Source organism: Orcinus orca, chromosome 11, assembly GCF_937001465.1.
Source record: "Orcinus orca chromosome 11, mOrcOrc1.1, whole genome shotgun sequence".
NCBI lineage: Eukaryota > Metazoa > Chordata > Mammalia > Artiodactyla > Delphinidae > Orcinus > Orcinus orca.
In genome coordinates this window covers 9428009-9451265 of record NC_064569.1, presented here as the reverse complement: position 1 = coordinate 9451265, position 23257 = coordinate 9428009, and the positions used below count along the sequence as shown (strand labels likewise).

The 23257-nt window shown below is 37.7% G+C and overlaps 1 protein-coding gene across 3 annotated transcripts in view; it reads left to right on the top strand.

Annotated features, from left to right (window-relative positions):
- The window catches only part of LRP6 (LDL receptor related protein 6), a 173075-nt gene that overhangs the window by 88683 nt on the left and 61135 nt on the right, over positions 1-23257 (top strand). For 2 of the 3 annotated variants that reach the window (XM_033408195.2, XM_004281142.4), the window contains exons 4-7: positions 13178-13374; positions 15122-15253; positions 18656-19052; positions 20121-20292. In XM_033408195.2, coding sequence (XP_033264086.1) covers positions 13178-13374; positions 15122-15253; positions 18656-19052; positions 20121-20292 — 898 coding nt within the window. Of the gene's footprint in view, positions 1-10772; positions 10845-13177; positions 13375-15121; positions 15254-18655; positions 19053-20120; positions 20293-23257 lie in introns of all 3 variants that reach the window. The other variant, XM_033408194.2, reaches the window with a different exon arrangement.

Below are 23257 nucleotides of genomic sequence, written 5' to 3'. Positions count from 1 at the left end.
TTGTCTTTGAAATACCTTTGGTAGTTGTGTAGAAAATGGTTTGAAGACTAATTATTTCGCCCATAAGTCTTCCAATTAATCGTCATTGTTCTCCAGTAAAGTACAGACTCTTCACTATAACTTACATGATCTAATTCATTTACCTTGTTTTAGACAAGTATTCTCGCCGCTTCCTCCCTTGCCTACTATGCCCCAATCCTAACAAACCACTTGCGACTCCCTGATGGTGTCTATGATGACTCCTAGGTTTCTGCTTTTAATGGCTGTTTTGATGGTGAGATAGAAAATTCAGGAAAGGAGGATATATTCTTTCTCCTTTCTTTACTTCTTTCTTTTTTTTTTTTTTTTTTTTTTTTTTTTTTGAGGTACGCGGGCCTCTCACTGTTGTGGCCTCTCCTGTTGCGGAGCACAGGCTCCAGACACGCAGGCTCAGCGGCCATGGCTCATGGGCCCAGCTGCTCTGCGGCATGTGGGATCTTCCCGGACCAGGGTATGAACCCGTGTCCCCTGCATCGGCAGGCGGACTCTCAACCACTGTGCCACCAGGGAAGCCCTTTCTTTCTTTTTTTGTTGTAGAAAGAGAATGAGATTGAATTCAGCTTTGGACATGTTTGCGTTTGCATTTGAGTTGCTTACGGAAAACTATGGTGATAAAGTCTGGGGAGCTTTGGATATATGAGCCTGCAGCTCAGCAGAGCGGTCTCAGAGGGAGATTTAGATTTATAGCCATTATCAAGTTAATGGTTATTAAAGCCATGGGCTATAAACATAGGGGAATTTTACATCAGTGCTAGAGACTTAGGCAAAGATAATAACCACATACCAGAAACATTGAAGAATTTCTTCAAGACTGAAGGATGTCCCAGTCTGACTGAGCTGTTGCATGATTAGCCATCCTTGTTTGCCTGGTTCCAGGAACCCCCTCAGACCCAGGCAAATCAGCATGGTTGGCCACCTACAGAGTTTGTGAAGAATCTGCTTCCCAAAGAAGCAAATTGAAGAGATTTACCCACATAAAAATAATAACCACAACTCTAGAGAAGGAGGGCTGAAGGTGAGGGTGATGAGAGGGAGGTAGGGTAAGGTGGAAGGTAGGCCTCATCTGGATTCTGTTAGCACCTCTGGGAAATATACCAGGCACTAAAGGACACGTACCTTATGACAACCATACTTGACATGATTGAGCATCTTACGCAGACATCAGAGGTGTAGTTAAAGCTGGCTCTGAATGAATACAGTGGTGCCAGAGAATAAGCAGGGTCATGATATCAGCAGACTTCTTGGTGCTACCAGAAACATGCAAAAGAAACAGGAATATGCTGCTGTTATTGCTAGCTTCAGATCCCACCGCCCTGTCCTCTGCACAGATTTCCAAATTAAAATGAAGTTGTGATAAATCAGAAATTTATTTGCCTTCTCCCTTCTTGATCTGAAAGCTTGGACCAAGAATTTTCAGGCTGCAACAGAATTAATATCAACTTCCAATAATGTACAGTCTTCCCTCTGAAAGCCCTCCCTCCCTGTTAGAAAAAAACAACAGGGCACATGAGAAGATACTACAGTTCAAATGAACGATCCATGTTAAAGAATCAGAACAATGTCTTCCTGTAATTTCCTGTAAAATGTAGGAGAAAAAATTATAGAAGTTCAAGAAGACACAGCGTGTATGAAAACAGAGTAAATAGTATGAAAGAATGCATTCAAGACTGGTGAAGACAGAATGATAATAAAGAGCATGATTGTTCAATTTAAAAGTTTAAGCAAAAAAAAAAAAAGTTTGAGCAGCATCAACCAAATAAATGACTGAAAAAAAAATAAGTGAAATGGAAGGTAACCTTCAGAAATTCTCCCACAAATTGTAGAAGCAGGGATGAAAACAATGGAATAAAAAGATCTGAGACATGGAGGTTGATCTAGGAGTTCTGTTACTGCAACAGGAAGACATTATTATTAGATATGCAAGGAGTCAAAATATGCCATTTATATCACTCTTTCTGAAAAAGTTACTTGCTACACTTCAGAAGACTGATAGAGATGAAGTACAATGTAGAGCTCAAGAGTGAGGATATCGGATAATTAAATATTTGTGAAGAATGAAACCAGTTAAACATGGAGTTAAATCTAGTAATTACTGTTAATGTACTTTTAAAACTTAATGTAACCGTGAGATATTTTGTTCTCTCAAATAAAAATGATAAAATGAAAGCATGTAATAGAGATCTAAAATTCCAGGTTTCATCAATTAAAAAATGAGACATGGTAGGGACTTCCCTGGTGGCGCAGTGGTTAAGAATCCGCCTGCCAATGCAGGGGGCATGGGTTCAAACCCTGATCTGGGAAGATCACACATGCCACGGAGCAACTAAGCCTGTGCGCCACAACTACTGAGCCTGCGCTCTAGAGCCCAAGAGCCACAACTACTGAAGCCCGTGTGCCTAGAGCCCATGCTCTGCAACAAGGGAAGCCACTGCAGTGAGAAGCCCGCGCACTGCAGTGAAGAGTAGCCCTGCTTGCTGCAACTAGAGAAAGCCTGCGCGCAGCAACGAAGACCGAATGCGCCAAAAATAAGTAAATAAATGTATTAAAAAAAAGAGAGAGAGATGGTAGTGGGATGGTTTGATGAGGAAGAAGAGCATGTTAACTTCTTACCTTACACATGGGAGTGTCAGTAGATACTGTCTTACTCTTGAAGTTTATTGTCTAAAGTAGGATCACATATGATTTTAAAACATAAAGATAATAAAATTGAATAAAACAGTTTGTATAGCCTCCAGATCCCTAGAGGCATTTTAAAAAGCATATAAATCCAGTGTAGTAGGAAAAGTCCATGAAAAAATGGAGAGGTGGAGTATAAGGAAAAGTAAAAAATGGAAGTTATAAGAAAAGAGTAAGGTCAAACAGTTATGCTATTAAATATAAATGGAAGAAATAATCTGAATGTTAAACAATATTTTTTATACACTTCCTTGTTGTGAAATATTTAAGTTGTAATTTTTTTACTTGTATAAATACTGATGGAATAAAGAGGAACCTAAATGAATCTGCATCTTTTATTACATCTTTAGAATTCATTACAAGAAGTAGGATTTGTATGTCAAGGTGCAGAGTTTTAAGGCCGTCTTTTTTTTTTTTTTATAATGGAATGATTTTACTAATTTCCACTGTCACACAGAGTATATTTCTGCATATCTAATCTACCATTTTTTTTACGTTAAGTTTAGCTAAGAAAAGATAATTTCATCCTTTTTGAAATTTAAAAATATATTTTATTTGTATTTGCGTTTTTTCTTTACTAGTGAGAGTGAATATTTTCCATAGTATTAATTATAGTGGATTCTCATGATTCATGGTAGTTAATTTTATAAAGTTGTTGTGAACATGGAAATATAGTGAGCCCTGAACCGTTGCTCTAAGGAGAAATACAGAATTAGTTTCCTGCTAGACTGTTGTCAAAAAATTTTCGTCAACTGATCATTACATAATTTCTAAAATATATGTTTATGTTTAAAGACACCTTATTTAATATATAATGTTGAATGTTGGCAATATGGGTTTTTAAATTATAGCACAGCCATTCAGTGCAATGTTATATAGCCTTTAAAATTAACGTGAAAGCAATATTTAATAATATGTTGAAAATCTTTACATTGTGAAATGAAGATGGGTCATTATGATGCAGTAAATGCTGTGCATTTACAAAAATTCACTTTTGTAAAAAAAATAGAATCAGGGGCTTCCCTGGTGGCGCAGTGGTTGAGAGTCCGCCTGCCGATGCAGGGGACACGGGTTCCTGCCCCGGTCCAGGAAGATCTCACATGCAGTGGAGCGGCTGGGCCCGTGAGCCATGGCCGCTGAGCCTGCACGCCCGGAGCCTGTGCTCCGCAACGGGAGAGGCCACAACAGTGAGAGGCCCACGTACCGCAAAAAAAAAAAAAAAAACAGTCAGATATTGTTTAAACAAGATGAGAGGATGAGTTGGAGTCTTTCAAAATACATAAATTAACCATTTTTTCTCAGGGCCTATTAACAGTTATTAAGATGCAACAAGGACCTTGGGACCTGCTGCATATATACCCAGTGAAGAAGCTCAGTAATTATTGGTGGTAAATGCTCTTTATTCCTGGTTTGGTGCAGGCGCCTCAATTGTTTCTTGGTTTGGCTCAGCTGTTTTCCTTCGTCCTGTTGGGGGCTACTATTTAGAACTAATGAATTTTTACCAAATTCTTAATTCTAAATTCCATTGGTTAGTTGGTTTCCTGTTATGTCTTAGTTGGTTTCATGCTGTACCTTAACTATTTATAAAAGAAACCAGGTTTTCCATTCCTTGATCATTGGAAATTGCTTGTATTTGTGTATATACATGTACATATTGTACATATGCACATAATAAAGGACTAGAAAGATATACTTTCTATTTCCACATTTTTTATAGTCAACATATGTGTATTCTTTATATTATCAGGAGAAAATAATTACTTTGGAAAAAGTAAATACCAGATTTTGCCGACATGGTTTAGGTCCCTTCATGCTTCTCCTTTGCCTCTACTCCAGATACATTATTAACTTTACTTCAGTCTGTCCTGCCTGTAATCCTCTTGAATACAGTGTAGCTCAGTCTTCCTTCACATGAGGCTCAGATGTTTAAGACACTATTCAAGTTAATTGCCCATTTTTAAATTGGGTTATTTTATTATTGAATTGTAAGAATTTTATGTATTCTAGATACAAGTTCTTCATTGGATATATTATTTAGAAATAAAGTTCAAACTATTAGTTTTTTCTTTTGTTAAAGGTGTTTTTGATGTAGTAAGAAATCTTTGCCTAACCCAAAGTCACAAAGATTGACACTTGTGTTTTCTTCTAAGAGTTTTATTGTTTTAATTCCTAAGATTGAGATCTATGATCCATTTTGTGTATGATGTCTTACACTTTTTTATTAATTTATTTCCAAGTATTTGGGGTTTTTTATGGTGTTGTGAATGAATTATTTAATTTCAATTTTTCTGTTTTCTCAGCACCATTTATTAAAGAAATTGTCTTTTATCCATTGGATATTCTTGGTTCCCTTGTTAAATATTAGTTAACTGTATCACTTTTTGTATTTTTCATTGGTAGTCTATAGAAATCAATTTATTTCTGTATATTGATCTTGTATCCTGCAACCTTGTTGAATTAATTACATCTGTGAGGCTTTTTTCTTTTAAATTCTTTTGTATTCTCTGCATACAGAATTGTGTCATCTGTGAATAATGACAGTTTTACTTCTTCCTTTCCCATCTGGATGCCTTTTATTCTTACTTGGTAGTACTCACTAGGTGTTAGGCTCAATAGAAGACATCCTTGCCTTGTTTGTGATCTATGGGGGGAAATCATTAAAATTTTTTTTTTCTTTTTTTGCCATTGAGCAGGATCTTAGCTATAGGTTTTCTGTAGAGACCTTTTAATCAGGTTTAGGAAGTTCTCATCTATTCCTAGTATCTTCAGTTTTTACCATGATTGCGTATTGGATTTTGTCCAGTACTTTTTCTGCATCTGTTGAGATGATCATGGGGTTTTGTTTTTTATACACATGGTGAATTTCATTAATTGGTTTTCAGTTGTTTAACCAATCTTGCATTCTTGGAATAAATCTCACTTGGTCATGTTTTAGAATCCTTTTTATTTATTTCTTTTTTTAAAAATAATATTAAAAAAATTTATTTTTGGCTGCATTGGGTCTTTGTTGCTGCATGTGGGCTTTCTCCAGTTGTGGCGAGCGGAGGCTACTCTTCACTGCCGTGCGCAGGCTTCTCATTGCGGTGGCTTCTCTTGTTGCGGAGCATGGGCTCTAGGCCTGCGGGCTTCAGTAGTTGTGGCATGTGGGCTCAGTAGTTGTGGCTTGCGGGCTCTAGAGCGCAGGCTCAGTAGTTGTGGCTCACAGGCTTAGTTGCTCCACAGCATGTGGGATCTTCCTGGACTGGGGCTTGAACCTGTGTCCCCTGCATTGGCAGGTGGATTCTTAACCACTGTGCCACCAGGGAAGCCGTAGAATCCTTTTTAGATGTCTCTAGATTCAGTTTGCTAATATTCTGTTGAGGATTTTTATGTGTTTATTCATGAGAAATTGGTCTGTAGTTTATTTTCCTTGTGCTGTCTGGCTGGTTCGTATCAGTGTAATACGAGCCTCATAGAATGAGTTGGGAAGTGTTCCCTCTTCCTCTGTTTTCTGGAAGAGTATGTGATGGATTGATATTATTTCTTCTGCAAATTTTTTTTTTTTTTTTTTTTTTTTTGTGGTACGCGGGCCTCTCACTGTTGTGGCCTCTCCCGTTGCGGAGCACAGGCTCCGGATGCACAGGCTCAGAGGCCATGGCTCACGGGCCTAGCTGCTCTGCGGCATGTGGGATCTTCCCGGCCTGGGGCACGAACCCGTGTCCCCTGCATTGGCAGGTGGACTCTCAACCACTGTGCCACCAGGGAAGCCCTCTTCTGCAAATATTTAATAGGAGTCATTAATGAAGCTCTCTGGGCCTGGGGATTTCTTTATGGAAAGATTTTAAATTATTAAGTCAATTTTTTTTTTTTTTCTTGCGGTATGTGGGCCTCTAACTGTTGTGGCCTCTCCCATCGCGGAGCACAGGCTCCGGACGCGCAGGCTCAGTGGCCATGGCTCACGGGCCCAGCCGCTCCGCGGCATGTGGGATCTTCCCAGACCGGGGCACGAACCCGTGTCCCCTGCATCGGCAGGTGGACTCTCAACCACTGCACCACCAGGGAAGCCCTAAGTCAATTTCTTTAATTGTTCTAGGTCTTTACATTTAATTTCTCCTTGAGTGAGTTTTGGTAATTTGTTTCTAGGAATGTTTCCATTTCATCTAAGTTTTCCATTTTGTTGGCATAATCATGGTATCTTTATAATCCTTTTAATTTCTAAGGTCAGTAGTGATGTCCCTCTTTTATTCATAATTTTATTCACAAATTTCCCAATTTCTTTTTTTTTTCAGTCTAGTGCAAGGCTTGTCAACTTTGTCGATCTTTTAATAGAACCCACATTTGGTTTTATTTATTTTTTCCTGTATTGTTTTTTTCTGTTTTATATTTCATTTGATTTCCACCCTAATATTTTAAAATTTTCTTGCTTTGGATTTAGTTTGCACCCCTCCCCCCCCGTTTCTTAAGGTTGAAGCTTAGATTATAGATTTGAAGTCTGTCTTTTTCTTCTGTTTTTCTTTAATATTTATTTATTTATTTGCTGTGTCAGGTCTTAGTTGCGGCACGCAGGTCTTTCATTGTGGTGTGTGGACTCTTCACTTCGTTGCGGTGGGCTTCACTCTAGTTGTGGTACACGGGCTTAGTTTCCCCGCTGCATGTGGGATCTTAGTTCCCTGACCAGGGATAGAACCGGCGTCCCTGCATTGCAAGACAGATTCTTAACCACTGGACCACCAGGGAAGTCCCTATCTTCTTTTCTAATGCAGGCATTTAGGGATAAATTTATAGAATTTACCCTAAGCACTGCTCTGGCTGGTGACATCCCACACATTTTTATATGTTGTATTTTCATTTTCTTTTAGCTCAAAATATATTTTTTTAATTTAGTGGGATTTCTTCTTTGACCCATTGCTTACTTAGAAGACATTGAGGGAGGATTTAGAAAAATTTAACTATGAGAAAATTCTCACTGTGGATTTCCTGAATTTTTCTGTTCTTGATATTCAGTGTGCTCAGAGAATACACCTTGTATGACTTCAGTCTTTAAAATTAATTGATACTTGTCCTAATGTTCGAATTTCCATATCCTTTATGATTTCCTGTTTAGTTGTCCTACCTTTTAATGAGAATAGGATTTTGAGATCTCAGACTGTTATTGTTGAATTGTCTGTTTCTTCCTTCAGTTCTGTCAGGTTTTGCTTCATTTGTTTGGGGCTCTGTTTTTATTTGTGTATGTTTATAACTGTTACATCTTCCTCATGATTTGACTTTTTGTCATTATAAAATGTGCTGCTTTATCTTTAGTAATACTTTTTTGTGTTAAAATATATTTTGTCTGATAACACCACTGCATCTCTCTTATGGTTACTGTTTGCTGTAACCTTTCAGTTTCAACGAATTTGGATCTTTGGATATAAAAGGTGTCTCTTGTAGACAGCCTACAGTTGAGTCTTGTTTTGTTTTACCCGGTCTAACAACCTTTGCCATATATATATGGTTTCTTTTTACAAAGAAAAACTATATATTTAAGGTGTTCAACCTTTTGTCTTTTATTCGGGGTGCTTAATCTATTTACATTTAATGTTGTTAATAATATGGTTGAGTTTACATCTGACGTTTTTATTTTTCATGTCTCTTTTTTTGTTCCTTTGGTTCTTCTGCCTTCTTTTGTATTAAGTAGATATTTTTTAGTGTATCGTTTTAATTCCTTTTATGTTTTTAAACAGTGTTTTGGAGAATAAAATATTCTTAGTGATTATTCTAGGGATTGCAATATTCCTTTTGTCAAAATCTGTATTATGGTAAAATACTAAGTTAATTCCTGTAAATTATAGAAATCTTAGTCTAGTGTGTCTCCATTCCCTCTCCCCTCCTTTGTACTATTAGTGTCATTTATATTACGTTTCTATTATAACCAATGGAATGTTATAATTATCACTTTATACAATCTTAGGTGTTTTTAAAAGGTTAAAGGAGAAAAAGAGAAAACATTATTCATAGGGTCTTTTGTATTAACCTACATATATGCCATTTCAGGTACCCTGTAATTCTTCCTGAGGGTTTGAGTTACTATTTGATGTCATTTCTTTGCTCCAAATTAGTTCTGTTCTCTTCCCTGTCCTTTGTGCTTCAAATCTTTATTTTTAAAAAATCTATTTTTCTGTTTCTTTTTGATCTTCAGAAATTCCTCCTTAGGGATGTAATGTACAACATGATGACTGTAGTTAACGCTGCTGGATGATACACAGAAAAGTTATAGGAGAGTTAATCCTAAGAGTTCTCATCCCATGGAGAAATTTTTTTTTCTTTTCTTTCTGTTATATCTGTATGAGATGATGGATGTTAGCTGAATTTATGTGGTAATCTTTTCACAATATGTCTAACTCACACCATCATGCTGTACATTGTACTGTGATATATGTCAATTATTTCTTAATAAAACGGGAAAAAATCATGAAAAAAGAAAAAAAATTCCTTCTTTTCACTGGCTGTTTCTGTTTCCTTATCTGTTATGTTTATTCACTCCTGTGTTTGTGTTATTTCTAGTTGATAATTCATTTCTTAAGTGACTTATTCTTACACTTCTAATTCTTTCGTTCGTTCTGTCACCTCAGTTTTGAGGTTTTAAATTGTAATTTGTGTTATTCTTTTACGGCTAGTATATGATTTTAAAGCATTTCAGGTTATTTTGCAATAGGTTGCAAACTGTTTTAGGGCCATACTTTCCTCGCATATTTTATTATCTTTAGGGATGTTATTTTCTTTATTCTTTTTTTTTGTTTTTAATATTAACTTTTTTAATGGACTTGATCTTAATTTACTTTTAAATTTTCACCTGAAATTGTTTTTCTGGAACTTGTTGAAGAAGGCAGAGTTTTTTATCATAACTTTTGTAACTTCACAGAACTCTCGTGTGTGTGTGTGTGTTTAAAAAATTGGCAGCTTGCTTTCTGAGATTTCCTGGCTCTGTTTCCTTCTCCCACTTTTTTCTGTACCTTAGTTTTCCATTACCTCTCTTGTACTATAATCCTCACTTTCATTGTACTCCCAGTAATGTGTGGTCAGTATGGGCCTTTGTCTGTAAGGGAGCTCTGTTGGGTCAGTTGGAGAGTTCACTGGAGGTTAAAGTGCACCAATCCCTTCAGCACCAACCATCCACTCTTTGCATTCTCTGAGTGGACAGAACCAGTCCTCGGCAGTTTGGTTTCCCTGTCTTTCCATTGCTGTCTATTTTGTGTGTTCTCCTGTTCCTGGATCTGCTGAATGCCCTATTTTTTCCTTCCGATTCCTCCTGCAGAAGTGCTGATGCCAATGAGATCTTATGGCTGTTGGTAGTTTTCCTTTTTGTGTCTTGGGTTTTGTGGTAGTACCTTCTCATCTAGCTTTGTTTCATCTGGATTTGTTGTAAATGTTGTCCAAGGGTTTTTTGGTTTTGCTACCTAGTTCTGTTTTCATGTGGAAGACTTGTAGAGGTTTTTCAAACACTGTACCACTACCACTGTTGTCATCTTTTTAGGTGTTATTAAAACCTCACTGTGATGTGGAGAAGCTCTCTTCCAAGGTTAGGTTCAGATGTCAGAATTCATGACAGTAGTGCTTTGGTGTGACTAAGTAGATTTATTACCCACACAGGTGGGGAGTTCTCAGTTGGGGGCAGAGGACAACTTTCTGGGAAGAGGTTCAGAAACAGAAAGTGAATACAAGTGTACAGGTGTTTTATAAAGGATAAGTCTGGTTGGTGCAGAATTTGAAAGAGGCACCTGCCAGGCATGGAATCTGAGAGAGGTGGTGAGTGCACTCCTGTACTTGGTGGTACTGGTGAGAGTGAGCCCTCAGGAAATGACAGACAGAGGGAGGAGATGATGCTCAGAGGTTGCCAGCACTAAAGCAAAGCATCAGTAGGGGTCTCGGTTTCTCTCCTTTGGTCTCTGTAGAAGAGATCAATTTTTCAAGTCCTGTTTTGGTTGTGGCATACTACTGAAGGACTGGGCTTTGACCTTGCCAGCCACATTTGTTCTCAGTATCCGTGATCAGCTCCTCCTTGAAGTAACTCGAGTTTCCGGGGGGGTAATCCCAACCAGAGGGAAGAAAGGTGAAGACTGTGTTCACTTGTCTGCAGTTTCAGAGCAAGTCACCACTGGCTGGACAAATCGGTAAGTCGCCAAAGAATATGACAAGAATGAGTGATAGCCTTCTTAGCTCTGCTTTTTGTACAGTTCTGTTAATTACATATTTCATTTAAGATATTTAATTTTATCAGGCGTTCACTGAGTGTCTAATAAGTCCACCTAATTTTGTACATATTGTCATATTGTGTTGTGTGAGATCCTGTTAATATAAATAAGCCAGAGTCTAGTATTTACTTGATTCTGATAAGCTATTGATTTTAAGAGCTTTTTATTTTGACTTACAAACCAGCACATGAAATGTTCACTTCAGCTGTAAAATATTATCCCTATGTCAGAAATATTAAAATATTGAAAACATACATCCTAAAATTGAGGAGTCATTTATGAAATGTTTATTAAGTACCAATCATAACGCTTAAATGCTTTTGCATATGTTATCATTTAGTCTTCACAGTAACTCAGTGTGGTTAGGTTATTATCTTCCAATAACAGATGAGGAAAACAAAGCTTGTGGAAATAAGTAGTGTAAGTACAGGGGGACATTTGAACTCGGCTCTGTCTCATTTCTTTTCAGTATATAAATGCTTTCAGTCAATATGTAAAATGAGTAAATCTTTTAGGGGGAGGGGTTCTGTTTTTCCTATCTGTTTATTCTGCTGTGTTAAATTCATTAGAGTGAATTTTAACTTTTTATTTAATAATATACAAAGGACTTAGAAGACTTTTTTCTCCCCAGAGTTTTTCAAAGATCTGGTTATATAGTTTGTGATTCTTTAAGATGGTTAATGAAAACCTAAGTAATTTCATCTTTACTATTATTTCTCAGTCATGTTACTTGACTTTCTTGACAGCTTCTCAGAACTCTGTGTCTTACCATAATGAATTTTGGAAAACGTCAGTGTGAAATATGCAGGCCTGTTTAAATTTGAACTTAAACTATGGTATCACTCCTGTAATAGCATAATCATTTTAGTAAACTTAATAAAGCTGTTCATTCAAAAAGTGCAAGAAACCACTTCAGAAGTAGTCATTGTGACCGTTCTAATTGGGAAATGAGAGGGAAAGTAATCTGCTAGGGAAGCGAGAATTAAAAAAGAGAGGAGAAAGTTGTGGTGATGTAGGCTGGCCTAGGTGTGAGGTTTTAAAATAGAAAGTTTGATAAACTAGTCATGCTCATCTTGTATACAGTTATTTAAAAATCTGGCTCAGATTTAAAACATCTTAGGCTAAGACCATTCCATGTACAATAACAGATGCTAATTCTGCTTAGATGAAAATTATCTTACTGCTCTTAAATTTAATTTAGTATACCTGTGATCTGTTAGGTGTTAGATATCAGATAACCTCAGGGGCCTAAAAATTGGATTTTCTGTCAATGTGTTATCCTTTATTTCTTTTTAGTTGCTTACATTTTCCTCTTTCTCTCCTAGCTGAGAGATTTATGAAAATATTAGATTTGATATTATGAAAATATCAAAGCATTTATTTTCTTGACTGCTGTAGTGGCTCAAACACAGTTTGTTCATTATTCAAGAATTATATTATTTACTAATTACATAACTCTCCATGACATTCTGCAAAGTTCTGTGCCTTCAGTACTAATCAGGCTCTCTACCTCTCCTTCCGTATAGTTAGGATTGCTTTGTGAAATTTGGGGATCTGGTTTGTCTCTTGAACACATTCTGCGGTGGTTGGGCTTCCTTTTTGCTACCTGGCTTGTGGAGATTAAGTAACCATATAGCAGAAAGCCAACTGAGGTGATCATTTGCTGGAGCGAGACTGGAGTCTGCAGAGAGAGAGCTCTACCAGAATGACTTTTTAGCCTCATGTGTATGTGTTTACTTTTCAGTTATCAAAGCCATAAGAAGTGATGGAAGAAATAGGCTCAGATTCTTTGTTCTTCCACATCAAGAAGGGAAAAACCTATTGCTGATTTAAAACTACTTCCCAGGGCCAACTCTAAACCCTGGGATTTTTCTTTTTGCCAGCCTTTCTCTTTCCAATGGCATGAATTACGTGGAAGGATGGAAGGTGTGAGTGCGGAGATGGGAGCTGACAGCAGTGCCGGTACTTGGGCCTTCACTTTGTCTGCTAGCTTGTAGTGCACCCGGAGCCTGCCGCCAAGTTAGGAACCATTCTGAAGTGCTTGGTTGAGGATTTCCGGCACCATGATTTCAAATACGTTTGAATTTACTCCTTGTCTTATTTTTCATAGGTGTATTTGATCTTAACATATGTGTTATCCAGGATTTGTATGTGTTAATGTGGACGGCAAGACCATTTTAATGGGAGAGGTGACGTTTTGATTAAAGAAGAAAATTTAGAAACGTTTGAGTTTTTCTCTTTGTGTTTAATAGGCAGGCGGTGGTTAAAGGTTCCCTTCCACATCCTTTTGCCTTGACGTTATTTGAGGACACACTGTACTGGACTGACTGGAATACACACTCCATTTTGGCTTGCAACAAGTACACTGGCGAGGGTCTGCGTGAAATCCATTCTAACATCTTTTCTCCCATGGATATACATGCCTTCAGCCAGCAGAGGCAGCCAAATGGTAAGTGATCTTGATTTTTAAATTGCAGGTTGGAATAGCTTTGTAGCACTCTGATGCCTGGCTTTAGTGAGGGGCAAGAGGAGGGAGGATATATCCAAAGGTAGTGGGAAGAAATAAAAAACAGGGAAAATGTCAAAATATAATTCAGGGTAGACAACAGCGTAAACCATTTGTAACTTGATATCTGTCACTACAGACCACCTCAGCCCTTTGTTTGAGTCTGGGGGTATGAAGGTAAAGAAGAGAGAAATAAAATAAGAAATTGAGATAGCTCATATGTTAAGATTGTGCACAAATGCATTTCTTATTCATATTATTTCTCTCTAATGAGTGATTTTGTTCATTGTATGTTTAAAAATGAACACTTTCCTTGAATGGAAACCTCTATTAATCTAACTGGTTAATTTAAGTACCTCAGGTTACTTAAATAAAATACTTATACCTTTTCTGTGCACATCCCCCCACCTTTTTTTCTTAGTTTTGCTTCTGTTTCTGGCCATCCTTTATAATGACTTGGGCTGTGACTGCTGACAACAATTTCTTGTGAGAGGACTAGAATTAGGTTTAAAAGAATATGAGAATGTTAAGTGTTTGGCACTGGTGTGTAAATAAATGTCTGGCATGTGTCTGAGTGTATTGCAGATTGTATTCCATAGCCAAAAATGCAGGGGGTTTGGATTATGCATTGCTTTGTATTAGTTCCTTCCATTTAGGGGGAGATAGTCAAGTACTGAATGTGTCATATTGGAATCTGGTGATCATGAGTCCATAAAAATGTTTTAAAATGTTTTAAAATGTTTGTGTTACTCTTTTGTAGAAAAGAAAATGTTTAGTCACTTGCATGAATTTTTTATTTCAGTGTTGGCCCTCAGGAAAGAATTTCTTTGTTCTTGTTTTTCTAATGACACTGTTGATCCTTTATGTTTTACTAGTTTGAGAATTTGCAGTTATGTGTGATATTGCTTTCTTTTATCTTTCATATTTTGTTGATCTCCATCTTTTGTTGATTTTTTTCTGTATTATTTAAATCCATCCCTTTCTATATATAGTTTCTTCACATTTTCTAATTAATCTCTGCTTCTCAGTTTTCCCTTTTAAGTCCATTTTGTTTATCTTTGCCATGTAAATCTTTCCAAAGTGTGGCTTTTCTTGTCTCTCAGTGCCTCCACCACAGACTTTCCCCTCCCTGTGCTCATTCAGCTTTAGTTCCTATTAGTCAAACCTTAATCTTCCGTTACACTGTTCACTTTATTATCTCACCCAGTGTACAGCCTCCAAGCCTTCATTCATGTGGTTTTACCACACTTGAATGTCCCCCTGTGTGTTCTTCCTACCTTTCAAGACTTCAGTCATGTCCTGTATCTTTCCTTAGTGATTTACTTCCCATTTGACTCTATACTGACTTGACAGTCTAAATGTACAAGATAGCAGTTTCATTGTTTTGTATTGTTTTCCAGTATTATTGTTCATTAATTTTGTCATACTGGCCAGATTGCAAGCTCTTTAGGGCAGGGACATCCTGCTTTATTTCTTGTATATTCCTCTTTGGATACAAAATGCTAAGTAAATTCTCACTGATTAATTCCCTTCCTTGCAGATGGTCTGGTAGTCAAGCACCTGGATGACATTTGGTAATAATTTGGTTTATCAGAGTTGCTCATGTTATGGTTGTTAACCTTTGTGTATCTAGAGTGGGGGAGGTCATCCATAATCATTGGTATTAATTACTGTGATTTATATTTGACAGCTACAAATCCATGTGGAATTGATAATGGTGGTTGTTCCCACTTGTGTTTGATGTCTCCAGTCAAGCCTTTTTATCAGTGTGCTTGCCCAACTGGGGTTAAACTCCTGGAGAATGGAAAAACCTGCAAAGATGGTAAGAAGTTGGTCTCCAAGAAGGAAGAATTTTAGATAGCAATTGGGATTCTTTATGATTTATTTTATTTCTCTGTAATAAGCTCTACAGTGCTTTGGGAGACTAGTCACTTAATCTCTCAGTCTTCACAATTGGTTATATACTAGGAGTGTTTTGTGTTTTATGGCAACTCTCGAATATTATAAATTACTTTAGTATTTAACTGAATTTTTAACATGCTATTTTGGAAAAAAAAATTAGGTGCCATTTCTTTTCTCTGTCAAATCTCATAGTCAGGGCTTCCCTGGCGGTGCAGTGGTTAAGAATCTGCCTGCCAGTGCAGGGGACACAGGTTTGAGCCCTGGCCCGGGAAGATCCCACATGATGCGGAGCAACTAAGGCCGTGCGCAACCACTACTGAGCCTGTGCTCTAGAGCCCGTGAGCCACAACTACTGAAGCCCACGAGCCACAACTACTGAAGCCTGTGCGCCTAGAGCCCGTGCTCTGAAACAAGAGAAGCCATTGCAATGAGAAGCCCGCGCACTGCAACGAAGAGTAGCCCCTGCTCACTGCAACTAGAGAAAGCCCGTGCACAGCAACGAAGACCCAACACAGCCATAAATAAATAAAAAAATAAAATGAAATTTAAAAAATCTCATAGTCATTGATCACAGTTGATTCTTGTGGAAATGAGTATTCTCATAAAGAATACATTTTTAACAGTAGGTAGCATTTGTAAATAAAGAACTTCAGTGCAAGGAAAAGATGTTTATTAAACTTTTAACTATAAAGACTATCATGGGATAAACATATTTTCTAAAAAATGATTGAATGATGTTTTTAATTGCCTTTTAACAACAGAGAATTGCCTTCAGAAGAAGAAAAGAATTCCTTATTGTACTGTTTAAAGCAACTCTTTCTATACTTAACCACCACACTGCCTCTTCTCCTTACTCTCAATTCCCTATAGAGAGAGGGCATATTGGAGAAGTATTCTGATTTAGGACATTTCAAGGGACTTCTGGTTTGGGAGAACACCAGTTCTTCTCTTTTTCTTCTTAATGAGAATGTTATTCTTCATTCTTACCCCTATGGATCACCATCTGGTTCTCTAGCCACCAGCAAGACCTGGTAAGAAAATTGTTATATTTAGCAGTGGCTTCTTTATCTAACTCTGAGAAGTAGAAGCCTTTATTTAGGAGTGGGTTAGAGTTCCTGGCAAGGGGGTCAGGGAGTCAGAGAGATGGAATTGAGTTGGTGTACAGGATATTTGTCATGACTTGGCATTGATAAATTATCCTCCTAGTCAAAGGTGAAGCTGGCTGACTCTTGTCAGACGGTTTTCATGGCAGACAATAATTTGGTTTCAGTTTAAAACAAAAGGTTTTTGTAATGTTGCCTTTTTGTTTAAAAATGTAGCCTGACTTTAAAACAGAGGATTTATTTTAGCGGTAGTGGTCTGTTTACACCCTATAGCAGTGCAGATGTACGAGTTTAACTCCTGTTTTGAATTTCAGATATACATTTGGCATGTAGTAGCCTTAAGTTAACTCTTCTGTTTTGATCACCTTGCCAAATTGACAGCTTCACTCTCTATGACTTCTTTGTTTGCAGAGTTTAGGGCTGGCTTCTTTTGGTACTTAGCAGAGGCAGTGAATTGGATAAAGTTACTCCTAGTTGGTGCCTGCTGTGGCATTTAGGGCTGTATTCTCTCCAAGACAGAGTTCATTTATAATTAATCCATGAGTCAAAAAGCTGATGCTGAGAGCTTCTTCACTCCTCTTCTCAGTGTTTTCTACTATGATTCCAGATTAATGCTTGAAGTTTAATATCAGTATTTTCTTTCGGACTCATTTCTTTGGTTGGGAATCTTTTTTCGCTCTTTGAGATGTCAACCTGCTTACTATGGTTTTTTGTTTTTTTGTTTTTTTTTGCGGTACACGGGCCTCTCACTGTTGTGGCCTCTCCCGTTGCGGAGCACAGGCTCCGGACGTGCAGGCTCAGCGGCCATGGCTCACGGGCACAGCCACTCCGCGGCATGTGGCATCTTCCCGAACCGGGGCACGAACCCATGTCCCCTGCATCGGCAGGCAGACCCTCAACCACTGTGCCACCAGGGAAGCCCTGTTTACTATCTTTTATTAGCTTTTATATAAAGTTAAATGTTTTTTTGCTAGTGGTTGACTTGAATATTTAAAATCAAAGCAAACAAAAAGATTAATATTCTCATTCACAACAGTGTTTTTATTGAATACTGTTTTGGGTTAAAAGCATTTCATAAATAAATCTGATTTAAAACTCAATGAAATAAAAATTTGAAAGTTTACTTTCTAATGGTAATAATAATAATATATTAGCTAGTACTTATTGAATACTTACATGTTTGGTACATTTCTGAGTTTTACATTTATCTCCTTAAAGTCTCACAGCAACCCTATAGAAACCAGGCTTAGAGAGATTAGGTGTTTTGCCCGAGTTTGTGTAACTGCCTGAATCCAGTTCTGTCAGATGAACAACTCTAACCCTTACCCAGTGTGTCGTATTTATCTGATTCCCTCTCTCTTCTGCTGCTGTTTCCTCCTCCATAGGTTCCTTTGTCCTTAATTGTGTCAGGCATTGCCCTGTAGTTCTTTTTGTTACAACAGCTTTACTGAGACGTAGTTTACCTATAAAATTCAACCATTTCAAATGTACAATTCGGTGATTTTTAGTAAATTTACAGAGTTACAACCATCACAGTACATCCAATTTTAGAACATTCTCGTTAATCACAAAAGATCCTTGTCCTAGATTAAAAAGGTAAAGACCTTTTTAAACATCCTTCTTGAACAAAGGACCTGTACTTCCTTCCTCTGATATTCAGCTACTTAGCTTCTTAGTCATTACTTAGTTGCTATTCATTATACCTTTAAATAAATGTTATTGATTCCAGGGGCTATATAATGGGTGAAACCAGAGAGAGAATCAAAACTTGATTTGGAGAATTCAGCCATTATAGAGCTTGACCTCATAGTCAAGCCACTCCTGTTTTACTGCATTACTTTCCATTTCCACCCTAAATAGACCCTAGTATCCTTTTTTTTTTTTTTTTTTTTTTTTTTTTGCGGTACGCGGGCCTCTCACTGTTGTGGCCTCTCCCGTTGCGGAGCACAGGCTCCGGACGCGCAGGCTCAGCGGCCATGGCTCACGGGCCCAGCCGCTCCGCGGCATGTGGGATCTTCCCGGACCGGGGCACGAACCCGTGTCCCCTGCATCGGCAGGCGGACTCTCAACCACTGCGCCACCAGGGAAGCCCCTTAGTATCCTTTTATACTCATTACTTTTCAATTACTGAAGAAGTTCTGCATTCTTTATTTAGAGTAACTAAATTTTGCCTGTGGGTTTCAAGTCTTTTCTTCATCTTTTTCACTTTGTTGTTCTAGGTGCTACTGAATTACTGCTTTTAGCCCGAAGGACAGATTTGAGACGAATTTCTTTGGATACACCAGATTTCACAGACATTGTTCTACAGTTGGAAGACATCCGTCATGCCATTGCCATAGATTATGATCCTGTGGAAGGCTATATCTACTGGACTGATGATGAAGTGAGGGCCATACGCCGCTCATTCATAGACGGATCTGGCAGTCAGTTTGTGGTCACTGCTCAGATTGCCCATCCTGATGGTATTGCTGTTGATTGGGTTGCCCGAAATCTCTATTGGACAGACACTGGCACTGATCGGATAGAAGTGACAAGGCTCAACGGGACCATGAGGAAGATCTTGATTTCAGAGGACTTAGAGGAACCCCGGGCTATTGTTTTAGATCCCATGGTTGGGTAAGAGGCTCTGCTGATAGAAAATTTTGCCAGGTGTTTCTGGTTTTTTACAGGTTCCTAGAAACATTGAGAAAAACAATGTGAAGTATATGCTGGTTTCCAATAAATAGCTCTTTAACAACTGTCCATTTTTAGAATATAGTGATTGGAATAAAATCTCAAGTTAAAGGATTGCTAGTTTATTTCCTTGAATGTTTTGAATATTTTTTCTTTCTAAATTAAGTCCATGCTTGCTGACTTTGGGTGTTGGCTGTAGATTTTGCCGAGGTTGCATCATGACCATGAAAATTGTGGAAAGAAGTTGTTTTCAGAGCTCTTTCTCTTCCCCCCTAGAAAATTTAATTTCATCTCATTTTCAGTACTTCCAGAACGACTTGGTAAAGAATATATCTTACGTTTTGTATGTCCCCAAGCGTATAAATGATTTGATTTCCAAAACTTGGTCAGGCCATGTAGCTTTATGCCTAGTCTTTTTTTTTTTTTTTTTTTGGCTATAATACCCTGACGATGGTCCAGGGAAACACAGCTTTCTACATACTCACCAGTGTTGTTTGTTACTATGAGATTCATCCTGAGGGTGAACATAATGACAAATTATTACACCTCAGTGCATACCAATGCCTTCGAGCCCCTTAAATTCTCAGGAGCCTCAAGAATCACGTAGTGCTACAGGAGGAGTTAGTTATTTGGGGAAATCAGTTTGCCATCTGAATATTACTAGTGGTTTAACCTTTTTGTGTCAGAGATGACAAGCCAGCAAGAAAGAGAGGACTGTTCCTGGGAAGGAGCACAAAATATTTTGAAAAACACAGCTGAAAATAGAGTATCATTATTGGGAGGCATTATCAGTTCTAGAAAACACTGTTTCATTCTGAAAATTTTCTACAAGCTTACACACTGCTGTTATAAATGTCTTAAACTTACTCTTCGTATGTTTGTCTTATGTTTTTTTCCTTCTGTGGTGTTAACAGATGATCAGTGTAAAGGAGGGGTGGATCTCACCTTTAGGATATCTGAAAGTTACAGTTTATTATCTGTTTTTAGCTCATATTCTGTGTACTTCTATAGGTACATGTATTGGACTGACTGGGGAGAAATCCCGAAAATTGAGCGAGCAGCTCTGGATGGTTCTGATCGAGTAGTGTTGGTTAACACTTCTCTTGGTTGGCCAAATGGTTTAGCCTTGGATTATGATGAAGGCAAAATATACTGGGGAGATGCCAAAACAGACAAAATTGAGGTTTGTTTCTTGCTTTTTCATTTTGAAACCAGTTTTGTAATCGTTTTTGAATTAATGGTAATTTGATGCAGATATTCTTGCATCTTCACTGGGGTGCCAGAGGTATTTTATTCAACCTTTAGGATTCTGGGGATTGTGTATTTTCTTCCATCTAACGATAAAATTTCTGAGTTACACTGGCATGAGAAATGGGTATTCATGTATCTCTAGTCTTAAAAGCTTATGTGAATGATTTTTCTCATTATGGGTAAAGCCACTGCCTGAATTTCCTAGGGGCAGTTTGCACAAACCAAATATTACATAAGCTCTAGACTGAAAGAGCCTGATAGTCGTTGTCAGGAAAACAAAGCCCATACATGCATATATACTTTCTGTTGGTGATGGTGTTGGGGCAGGTGGTGGCATATATTAACTATTAAGATGGTTACATGCAAATGGTTTTTAAATTGATTTATGAGCTGTGTGGGAGAAAAATTAATTAGCCAAAGCTTGGGGGAAATATTTTCCAAATGATAGGACTAAGGGCAATCAGAATAGAATTACGGTGGAAACAACCACCATATGTGAATATGTGACTATTTTATCACATTGTTTTGTGAAGAGCATATATCCGTGATAATTGATTGTGAAGTCTAACTTTACAGCTTTGAATTGCTAGAGGTCTTGTGAATCACATACTTAAAGCGGAGTTTTGATCACAATATTTCTTTGGAAAACACATGACTTCTCATATAAGGAATAGCTTTGAATGGCTCTTCAAAGGCACAGCACACATCTCGCAATAGATAGATAATTTGGGCTCTGGAGCAGTTACTTTAGAAAGGTGATTCTTAGGAATGTCAGGGACTCTGAGGGAATAATGAGTTAAAGGGCCTTCCTTTAAGAATGGAATCTTGGAATAGAAAAAAGCCATTAGTATTCCACCAGGCTTAAATACTGAAAACCATCTTCAACTCTTGCAGCTGGTTTCCATTAATAGAAAATTATGCATAGACTTGACTATATAAATTTTCTCCCTGTTGTTAGTGTTTCACTGCCCCCACCCCCTTTAAATCCAAGTTAGGTTTGAATCTAGCAGCTGGAGTGCAGTGCTAATGAGACAAAGGTTATGAGTTCACTTTTCAGACAGGCTATTAGCTTCACTTGGATAGGCTTGAGTACAAATCTCACAACATTCCCATCCAGTTCACAAATGTGTATTGTTGATCAGCTGTGAACTATACATGAGTGTATAGGTATACTACTCTTAGAAAAATTGTTTAAGTCCATGTGTCCCAGAGGAATGTCTGCACATAAGGAAAGAGCACATAATTTACATCACGGAAGAACACGTGATTTATTATTCTATAGGGATTTTAAAAATTCTGTATTTGATCTTTCTTAGCTTACTATGACTGACTGACTAGATTGTAAATAAAACATTTGTTTCTTTCTAGGAATTTTTCAAGTCTTATTTTCCCTACTGCAGATCACTTTTAGCACTTTAGATATAGAAATTCATTCAAAATCACAAATAGTTCAGGAGGGATTCAGGTAAAGAAATGGGAATTTATGGATGTTCTGAATGACAGTGTTTAAGAATAAAAATGAATACACATTATATAACAATATCTAATATTCATTTTGCAGGATTTATTTTCTTAGTTTGCAGGAAGTGCAGTAGGTCTTAAAATGAGTATTAGTTCTGGCCTTTTGAGCTGTGTATATGTATGTAAGTGGTGTCATTTGCTTTCTCACTTCTTATTTCCTTCCTCCTTGACTTGCACCAGCATCCGTAAACTTACCTTTCAGATCTATTTCTCTTTTTCCAGGTTTACTGGAACACAGCTGCTATTTGTTGTTTGTCCCCCTTTTGACAGATTATTTGAGGTTAGTGATATATCTCCTTCCACCAAATTATACACACAATGACCTCCCCTCATTCTTTCCCCAGAGGTTCTGATGAAGTTTCCCTAATTGAACATTCAGTGCTTTTGTAATCTTAATTACAATTACAGTGTAAAAAAAAATTCTTTTTACAGACACATCTGGGAAATAAAGAGAGCAGATATTGTTATCTGTTACCCTCAAATTTACAATGATATGTAAAATTGCTGGTATATGGCAAACTAAGGAAAGAGCACAGCTCTTCATATTGCATAACTGAGGGAGAAAAACTGTTAGTTTCCCTCTCTGAGACTAGTAGTGATTATAGGAGCAACTGTAACCACCAGCTTTTTCATTTTGCTTTACTCAGTAGTAGGTCGACTAAAACTTTTGGGAAGACACAGAATTTTAAAAATGCTTCTTTTTCTAGGATTACTTGCTAGCCTCTTGTTATGTATCAGCTGATCCTAGGTGCTGATGTGACCCTAGTCTAGGTCACATGCTCCTTGCTACTCCCCTTCTCTTAAGAAAGCTTCCCTGCTTTTGTCATGCCCAAGAATGAAAGGTACTTTTTCCTGGGACTATAAGAAAATATTAAATTATGGTTGTAGTGGCCTTCTCTTCTGGAAGACTTAGAGTTTACTTGGGATATATGTTTCCAGTACATTTGGGAAGAAAAGATAGGTATTTGATAAATTATGTAGCAGTGTAAGGCATAGCAAACTCTTGTGTTTTGAGTGGATCTTATGGGAAGAGCTTAAAATGTTCATTCGCTTATGCTCTCTGCTCCCTCAGTGGAGATTCCTTAGATCAGGTTCTCACTCACTTTTTTTGGTAAGTGGTGATGTAACCAGATGCTGGATATTGGGGAGCTGGGTCTGAGGATTGGGGAAACCAGAGAAAATTAATGGGGAGCTCTGGGTTTCAGACTCGGCTTCTGTTGTACAGAGTTGCAAGAAAGAATAAATAGGTTTACCTGAGGTCTATAACCAATTCCGCAGAGAGGGATGGTACATAGGGAATTGCTGATGATGTCACATTTTTTTAAAAAAAGACAGTCATCGTATTGGCTGGTGCTTTAATATAAGAATGTGTTTGT